The sequence below is a fragment of the Morus notabilis genome, unplaced genomic scaffold, assembly GCF_000414095.1.
Source record: "Morus notabilis unplaced genomic scaffold, ASM41409v2 Scaffold307, whole genome shotgun sequence".
NCBI lineage: Eukaryota > Viridiplantae > Streptophyta > Magnoliopsida > Rosales > Moraceae > Morus > Morus notabilis.
Genome location: NW_010361515.1, coordinates 641703 through 651455, shown reverse-complemented (window position 1 = coordinate 651455; position 9753 = coordinate 641703). Strand labels below are relative to the sequence as shown.

Sequence of the window (9753 nt, the reverse complement as noted above, 5' to 3'; positions counted from 1 at the left end):
TCCCCCCATTAAATTGGTGAATTTTTCCCCCCCCTGGGGAGAAAAAAAAAAAAAAAAAAAAAAAAAAAAAAGTCAATATGAGTGATATCCTTTGTGATAGGAGCTTGCAACATCTGAGTTTTCGCTTCCCATTTCAGGATCAGGAACTCCCGCCTCTATGTCTCTCCTTTCTTTCCACCTACTTTTCGCCAACCAGTGCTCAACCAACTTCATCCCCAGGCCAACAAAAACAATCCCTAGAGTCCCGCCGCTCACCGCCATAAGCGCCACAAACGCAATTTCCATCCTCTGGCTCTTCGGCATTATCACCCACATGGCTGCAACATAGCTCATCGCCATGAATGTCACAGCTGCCCACATGACCTTGTGAGCAAGTGACAGAAGCCTCATCTGTGCCTTTCTCCGAAAAGGGATGATGCTGACGAGAACCACAACTATGGAGAGAGATGTGAACAATGCCAAGTCATTGCTTATTGCAAACACCTTGAAAGCTACTGTTTCGCCTGCCATTGCTTTCCCTTTCAGCTTTTCTTCTTGGTGGACACCGCCTGGAGGGCTAATCCCGGCGGCAAAAGTAACTGTCGCAATCAGAATAGCCACTAGTGTGATGGTGTTTCTTGCATTCTGTAACGCTTCTGTGTATACCTTGTGGCCTTGCTTGTTCCGCCGCTTGTTGAGGATCTCAAAGAGTAATTCTTGGTGACTTCTGCAGACACAATCTTCGTGTCGTATGTCGGATGGAGACAAGGACTCTGGATCACGTGTTATTCCGTTGTCACTTCCCTCTTGATCAATATGAAGTACTCGGGGCCAGAACTTTCTGGACTGTGGCGATGACATACAAGAAGACATCGATTGGGGCGATGATAAAGAGCTAGAAGTGGCCTTGCTTGAAGGTGAAGGAGAGCCCTTATCATTAAGAGTCCGTGCGCGCCATTCATCCCCCATATGTGTCTGCTGCCACGAAGAATTCTTGGAAAAGACTTGCATTTCGTTCTCAAAAAGGATCCTTCGTGGTACGGTTTCTAGTGGCAGCGGCCTAGCACTTTTCTTTGGTACTTTTGGAGGGGTGGATAATAATTCAATGCTTCTTTTCCCTCCAACTTCACGGAACATGGCTTCAAGACGCCGATGTTCTACTCTGTCCTTGGCCGGGTCAAGGATGTCGAGTGCTGTGAGCCCTTTCGAGTTCCGTAAATTAACGTCCACCTTTGTTTTTTTGATCAAGTACTCTACCATCTGCAATTAAGGAAATCAGGAGCAAAGTTAAAGAGAAGCTCAAACTGTCTTTTCTTTTTGTTTCATACTGTTAGTGGCCTTGTTCTCAGTATTGCATCGTGATTTCTTACCTGATGATTTCCCTCGGAAACTGCAAGATGTAAGATGGTGTTACCATGTCGATCTTCACAGCTAAACAAGTTCATCCCATTGCACATGTTAATCAAGAGCACTAGAGCTTCATATCGGTTATGTCTCACAGCAAGATGAAACACCGTCTCTCCTTCTCTTGTGAGGCGTTGGAAAGATGCTGCAGCCATCATCATAAATCCTTGAAGGACTAAGAATTTATAGTTGATCACGGCCAAGTGCAGTGGTGTGTAACCATTGTTGTTATATTTCTGAGCTAGCCTTGGATCAACTTTCAGCAGCATCCCAGTGATTTCCCTATATCCTCCGCTCGATGAGCAATGCAGGGGCGAATTTCCATTCTCGTCGATCATTTGAACAAATTCGGGGTGCACGTTTAGCAGCTCCATAACAACATCTATACCATTAACTCTGCTCTTAGTACATTTTACAATCATACTGTACAATATATTTTTTTAATCAGGATTTTTACGTAACAAAGGCAAATTTTGTTACTTTAGTTACCTGTATATCCACCTGCTGCAGCGACATGGGCACAAGTTCGATCAAACGCTCCATCTTCACCTAGACGCGGTAGTCCAGGCTGAGTCAACAGCAGACTCACCGCTTCAACGTGGCCATTACTGCAAGCCATGAAAAGTGCAGTCTTGTTGGCCGAGTTGAGCTGACGAGCAGCCTCAGGATTGGCGGCCAACAGTAGCTTCAAGATCTTTGCATTCCCTGCGTGAGAAGCTTCATGGAATGGAGTGTTCTTGTCCTTATTCTCGGCAGCAACCATGTCAGGCCTCAAACTGATTATGTTGGACACCATGTCTACGTGTCCATACTTGGAAGCAAGGTGCATTGGGGTGTTCTTGGAATTAGCTTCTCTTTGCTCGAGAATTCGTTCATTTTTCTGAACTAAACCGTTGAATGTTGGGATGTCATTTCTCCGGATCGCCTCTGAGAAACTTGGATCCATTATCTCAAGCTTATAAACTCACAACCTTTCTTTTTTATGCGTGTGTGTTGTGTTCCTGGTTGTGTCATGTAGAAGAAATGTTTCTTATATACCCGTTGTCCTGCCAAGAACAGAAAAAACGGAGAAATGACAAAGTACTTTTAATTTACGTTTCTCTTTATGCGTGTGTTTGACTCTGTATCTCCAAGCGGTACTATTCTCCTGAGCCCCACGTGTGTTAAGACTTTTTGTATTTAACTTCCTAAGTATCTTCAAGGAAATGTACGAATCAAGTCCCAAGCATCTGCAAAGAAGGAAAATAAATCTCAATTCTTTGTTTATTTTCATTATTTTTTTCCCCTCCGATGAAGAGTGTAATATAATCTTGATAAGATAAGTCCCTCGAAAAAGAAATTAGAGGGAAAACGGTTTTTAGTTATTTAAAAATGCAGTGTAATCTGTAATGTGTCAATGATGGTAGCCTTTTTTCCACACTGGATATGCTTCCTGGAACTTTTGCTCATTGCAAATTCTGGTGGATGGACGGTGTTGGCCAGTTGTTCTTGTTGTCAAGCAAATGTGAGGAAAAGAAGCTGCGGAAAATGGAGGCAATTAGAGCCCCGTTGTTGGGCCCCTCAAATCTCAATGCATGCATTAGTCCATTTAGGGAAGCTTCTTAGTTCATATCTATTATCTTGTTGGCGTGCGACTTTATTGCATATTAGATAATGGTTTCTTAAGTCAACATATGCGTAAAGCCTAAGCTACCCAAGAGTAACAAGACAGAGACGAATTATCTTTCTATTTTATGTTCCCACATAGAGTGGCCTAATACTTCTGGGTTATAGTTGACTCCATCTAAAACTCTCTCTCTCTCGACATTTTGATGTTGCGCCATATAAACGTCACCTAATTTGAGTTCTCAATCTTCTAATAAACTCCTTGCTCTCTTAGTTCTGAACCTTCGAAGAGCTAACTTCATTACCTAGAAACGTCGCTCACCTTGTAAGGTACTTTCTTTGTACATGATTCCAACAAATTGTCCGTCCGTTGCTGAGAAAAGTGGGGGAGAGAGAATTATTGCTTCTACAGACTTCTAGTAGTAGTTGGTTTAATGCTCATCTATGTGGCAGCAAAACTATGGCATTGTTTTTTTACAACTCAAGTTATATTGCTACAATATTTTCTCTTATACAAATTTAAATTCAGTTTTTTTTATTTTTATTTTTAATTTACAATGTTTTCCTCTTGCATACACAACTCAACTCCTTGTGGTACGTACTATGTATTCCTTAACTCTCTTCAATCTTCCTAAAGAACCGTAATTCGTTTCTACTGAAAATTGGAGTTTACAATTACCCATCTGATCTCGCAAAGAATAGCAGCTAAATGACTAGTTTGAATGACACAATTCCACTTTTTCATGTTATTCTCAGAAGCAGACACCACATATACTTAATGAGCATATATGGTTTTCGTTTTATAAATCTTTGTTTGACATCTCCATTCTATATGTTGATATGAACACAACCTATTATTATCTAGTGGCTCTCTAAGAGTGTATGTGCAATAGATTTCATTCAATAACATGAATTGATGATAAACCAACTAAAAGTGCAACTATAATAAAACCAAAATACTTAGGATGTGATAAAGCTATAGGGATCAAGATTACATAAGCAGATCCAAATATCATCTCTATTTCTACACCAAAGAAAGTAATCCAAGCACCTCATGGGATTAAACCCCCGGAACCTCTGTCTCTATACTCCAAGTAAAAATCAAAAGCTCTAGCTACTTCTTCTGTTCTCTTTCCTACATCTTTAAATTGCAGCATGATATTCATCAATGGTTTGTTTCATCCCATCCAACTGAGAGATAACATATTCCAGTTTCTTGCAACAGATCTCATTGGCTATTCTGGAACTGTAATCGCACTTCTCGAAGGGACGATAATCACATGCGCTTTTGATTTCTTCCCTCAATGACACTTGGATATCCTGATTCATAAAAGAAACACAAACTCACAAAATTTTCCACCCTCAATTTTAGAAGCAATAACTAATAAAAAGCCAAAGTCAGAGCTTAATCCAAACTAAGGATAACAGCCATCAATTTCCACTTCATTAAAATTAGGACGCATTGACAAGGGAAGGGAATGTCAATCCTTATACCGCTTGATATCGATTTCATGTTAAAAGAAATGAATGTCAAATTTACTTTATTTACTCTTAATGAAGTAAACACTTAAAGGAAATACGAATTATTTATTTCCTTTACTTTACTTTTAATCCTATTACCTTTCTCATTACATTCTTTTACGGTTTGACATACGCTCGTTACATTCCTTTACGGTTCGGTAAACGCGGCCTTAATGTATGAAATCCCAGACCTTTCACCCAAATTGTTTTCAGCTTCTGATATAACCTAACAGTAAGTAATTTCACCAAGAAGCCGAAATACACGGTTTTCATTTCTCCCTGTGGGTTTCAGACTGTTTGGCATATAGTCAAACAGTTGGCAGACTAATTGGCCAGTCCAAATGTTGTACTATTCTAGTTAATTCATCAAAAATCAATAAAAATAATCTAAACCAATCAAAACATCGCCACCCATTATTAATCCAAAATAATGAATCAAAATTTTCCCAAAATCCCATTTTTAACGATTAATGTAAAATGCTACGCGAGGAAAGACCTTGATCAATTGCATGAATTCGCGGCAATGGTTGTTGACGAACTCCTTTCTGGGCCCCGCAGGGTTCGAAAGCTCGTCCATTACTCCTCCCGCCAATTCCAAAACCCTAACGATTCTCTGCGCAAAAACCAGTTAAATCAAATTGAAAAAATCGTATTGTATTTCACGATCTGTGCCCTAAATACCGGTCGAGCTTCGTATTAATCAAAAATGGATTTTCAATACCTTCTCGACATTTTGAAGCCTCTGCAACGACGTGTTCTGCGTCTGGGAATCCATGTGCAAAATTCTACGCTTTCCTTCGTGTCGCCGGCGCGGTTGACTTCACCGACCGCGACCTGCGAGATCGAGTTTCCACAACTCTCTCTTTCTGGTTTAATACTGGGAAATTGTATGGATTCGGACTCGAAGTGATACTCGGCCTAATGATGTCCGGCCCATTATGTTTATTTTGGGCTTGAAATTTGTCAAACAAGAGTGAGTATTTTCTCTCTCTCTCTCTTTTTTTTTTTTGAGGGTAAGTATGAGTATTTTTATAATATTGTAAGATTAACAAAAATTAATATTAATACAACATGCGATATCTGATAATTACTATGTCATCATTTTTATATTTAGAATATTTTATAAATTTTACTTACAGATAGTAAAAATTAAAATTATTGAAACAATTATTAGGTAATTTTGTAGTATAAAAAGTGGGTGTGTCATTAAAAAAATTACTATTTACTTTTTTTTCATTTCTAAAGTATTTTAAAAAAATACTATATAGCTCAGCTTCACTCTCATTATTTTCATCTAGCGTAATTCTTACAATTAAAAAAAAGTGATTAGACATATAACATAATCTCACTAGTAATGTTAAAACATAAAATATAGCCAAAAAAAATAAAATTAGGATAGCTTACAAATGTAACCACTATATAATTTTGTAGCATATAACGTGAAAACCATTATGATAATTGCTACATAAATTTGTTGTTTTTAAAATATTCCAAAAAAAAATTAAGAAAAAAAAAGTCATCTCTTATAAACACTACTCATCCTGTAGTAGGTATTTGGTTTATGGTTTTAAATATTAGCACTATAGTTTTCAAATTAAATGGTTTTAATTTCAACCAATATGTAGTTGATAGTCAAGGTCTTAATTCTTGGGCTGATATCATTAATTGTGCTAATCTTGGTATGGAAGTTATGCACGAGTGTAATGTTCATAACTTTTCTCTAGACCTCGCTGGTGTAGAAGTCTCATCTACAAATGAATAAGACTTCTATATTAGTGTATAGAAGTTTTTAAAAATGAAAAAAAAAAAAAAATATTGTATTTAGGGCATGTTTATTTTGCATCAAAAAGAAAGGGAAAGATAAATAAAAGGGAGAATGAGGGAAACAACACGTATTAGGAAGGGAATAAAAATATAAATCATAAATCATAAATTCCACTTGGAATTTGGAAACGACATTTAATAGCTTTTCCTATCTTAAACCGACGGTCGTTTTTCTTAACAAGGCTAAACCAATGCAACGTATCTTTGTTTTCCACGTTAGACGATATGTGGCTTTCCCAACCTTTAGATATAAGATTGAACGACTTATATTTTGGACATGTCGTTTTTTGGTCTGAAACAAATATGCCGTCCAGAAAAAGTTTTAAAAATTTTTTTTTTTTTCCTTTCGTTCTTTAAATTAACGAAAAACAAACACTTTTTCGCATATTTATTTCACTACGAATTGCGCGTCCCCTCCCGTAAATTCTATTTATTATTATTTTAATTCTTTAATACTACTTATTATTCTTTATTACTACTTACGAGTATACATTAATCATAGCAAAGCCACTGTTTTTGTTGATAGGATAGTGCACGCTTAATTCATGCTTCTTCTGCTAATACGTCAACACGTATACCATTTCCAACATGAGAAAACACTTTTAAACGAATATTATTAAAGAATTGATTCACAAATCCACTTGGAGAATCTATTGGAGAAGAAACCACTAGAAATTACAATCTACCGACTTCTCATCTCTAGTAATATAATTAAGACCAACTTGGCTGTAATAATACCTGCTTATTATATAGCATTACTCGTTTTGCAATCACTTTCAATGGCATGGCAGACAATTCGTTATTTCATGGATCATTATTTCAACGAGAAATACCCAAAGGGCCGCTAAGAATTTCAAAGGGGTCACGTAAAAAAATTGGCTTTTCTAGGGAATACACGTTTGCGAATTTTGTCTTTAGCTCTTTGGTTCCTAAAACCTCTCTAGTATTGTGTGTATATATATATATATATATATATATATATATATATATTAGTAATCATTGAGGGTTTTTTCTTTTCATATACTTTTGCTATTTTCAACTGAGGATAATCAATAATGGTAACTGTTGACGGTTAGATTTCGTCAACAATAAACTCGCCGGATTACCTTGGAGTTACTCTTAGGATTACCGGCTTGTGGGTTTAATGAAAGTGTGGATTCTAGTTTGATTTAAGTATTTTTGTGTTTGAACCAACTGTATGTAAATGAGCAGGAAGAATTTTATAGTGGTTCACTCTATAATATTAGAGCTACATCCACTGTATATATTATATTTCTTTGGTAGAGCTCGTAGTTTACAAAATGAATGTTATCTCTCTCTCTCCCTCGTTCTTTTTCTTTTTCTTTTACCATCTTTTTTTTTTTTGGCCCCATTCCCTATTGGGGTCCTTCTTCTTTTATACTCGGACTGCCTTCGCTGGGTGGGTTTCCTTCGTAGGTAGGAACACTCAAGTGCTCTAGGCCCAGACATAGCCCACTAATCAGTACTGTTCACTCAACCAATTAGTCTTCTATTACGGCTCTGTGAGTCTCCGTAATGCTTTTCTATCCCCTGGGGGGTGCGGTTTGTAAACTTGCAATAAATGCTGTCAGACCTCTCTTATCTTTGCATGTAACCCATTATGTCGAAAAAAGGACGTTCCCCTCGTCATCAGTGGTTGTTTAACCTTTCTCGCCCCTTCTAGTGATCCCTTCTGTAGTCGAGGGATTTTGTCGTGTCGACCCAGGCGGAATCAACCGTCGACGTCTCATGGGGTCGTCGCCCTAATCATGGACTTCATCTTCGGGCTCTATAGCTGATCGTGAGGGAAACGAAGCGTCGATGGTTGGATGCTCGGCAGAAAGCAAGTATAGCCACGTATCGTGGCGCCGTTGGTCTAGGTGTACATCACATTTTCCCACACAACAGTAACGTTAATGATATATATGTTGCTGTAGGTGTTGAAATACGTATGAAAGTTTATTTACGTGACCCTACTTTAGCTAGCCGTTTCAAATCAAATAATTATAAGCATCCGACACAATTATAATGTGGGAAAGAAAGTGCATTATCCTGATGAGTTGTAGCTCAATATGTGGTGGTCATTTCCTAAATATCGACACACCGTGACATTGAAGTATCTCGAATGACAATGACATAAAATCAGTAGACAAAAAAGTCGCGAAACAAGTTCACAAGCAAACGAAGGAAAGAAATCCATTAAATAAATAAACAAATAAATACATGCGAAGTTTAATTAATATATATATATATATATATATCTTTCCCGATCAACTGGAGTACTACGTAATAGTACTTGTATGCTTTTCCCACAAAAGCAGTTCTCATAATAAATAAGGAGGAAAAAAAAATGAGAAATAATTAAGTGATACGATTTAACATCTTACCCAACTTCTTTTATAATTTGTCAACGTAGCTTCTGCTTAATTTGAAGCACACAAATAGAAGAATCTGATTGGAAAAGAATTGTTTGCTTGATATCTCAAGATTACTTGAGATTCATGTTGTGATAGATATAATAACCTCTAAGTCGAAGCAAATAAAATTGACAAAGTAAATTATTATGACACGACTATTATCTTGCCCTTTTGTTTTGATGTGATATTATAATTGCTTACACAATAAGAGGAACAATATTATACATTTTTTCTCTTTTCATCTAATCTTCTATTTAAGGGATTAAAGAAGGGAAGGAGAGCATATTTTAATTTTTGAGATGAAACAATAATTGCCGCAGGATATATATATATATATATATATATATATATATAATCAGGTTTTTTTAACTGTTAGATATGCTAGTATATAGATTTTTACATGATTTTATACAAATTTAATAAGTAAAAAACTTAACCTATCAATATATTAACATACCAGAGAAAGTCCTATAGATATATATTAATTAAGAAAGTCATAATCATATATATATAAAAGTTAAGAAAGTCACAATCTAAGATGCTTAACGAATAAAGTAAAGCATAGGAAATGGGGACTTAGTATTTGAAAATCATGTGGGAAATTTACTTTTAAGATCACAAAGCGAAGAAAACATTGTACGACATAAATTATAGTGGTATCCTCTAGCTGTCTTTTTCTTGCTATTCTCATGAATAAGTATATTCAGTAAAGATTCAAAGCCAGTTTATGCTAAAAAGCATTATGTTTCTTTTTCTTTCTCTACTTAATATTAAGAACATGTGGCACCCAATCTAGTAAATGGCTTTCAATGTTCAGCCCCAATGGAAGTATTATTCGTTGATTCTTCGTATTTCACGCGTAAAACCATCAAAGAAAAGTAAGAAAAACGGAAAAGGGATTATGCAAAAAGACAAGAAAAGATTATAGAACACGCCCAGTGGGACTCGAACCCACAATCGCCTGATTAGAAGTCAGACGCCTTATCCATTAGGCCATGGGCGC

At 36.6% G+C, this 9753-nt stretch overlaps 2 protein-coding genes and 1 non-coding gene across 3 annotated transcripts; all 3 read right to left on the bottom strand.

Annotated features, from left to right (window-relative positions):
* Nucleotides 1-72: 72 nt before the first annotated feature.
* Nucleotides 73-2577, bottom strand: LOC21408917 (ankyrin repeat-containing protein At5g02620). Its single transcript, XM_010099818.2, has 3 exons — nt 1873-2577; nt 1350-1765; nt 73-1239 (listed from the first exon to the last, which is right to left on the bottom strand). Exons 1-3 carry the CDS (start codon nt 2327-2329, stop codon nt 73-75), a joined length of 2040 nt encoding a protein of 679 aa, XP_010098120.1. The 5' UTR covers nt 2330-2577.
* A 1352-nt stretch (nt 2578-3929) lies between these two features.
* LOC21408916 (mediator of RNA polymerase II transcription subunit 11) lies at nt 3930-5365 on the bottom strand. The gene is made up of 3 exons (XM_010099817.2): nt 5231-5365; nt 5006-5122; nt 3930-4308 (listed from the first exon to the last, which is right to left on the bottom strand). Exons 1-3 carry the CDS (start codon nt 5282-5284, stop codon nt 4132-4134), a joined length of 348 nt encoding a protein of 115 aa, XP_010098119.1. The 5' UTR covers nt 5285-5365; the 3' UTR covers nt 3930-4131.
* A 4315-nt stretch (nt 5366-9680) lies between these two features.
* TRNAR-UCU lies at nt 9681-9753 on the bottom strand. The gene has a single exon. It is a non-coding gene; the product is annotated as a tRNA-Arg (tRNA).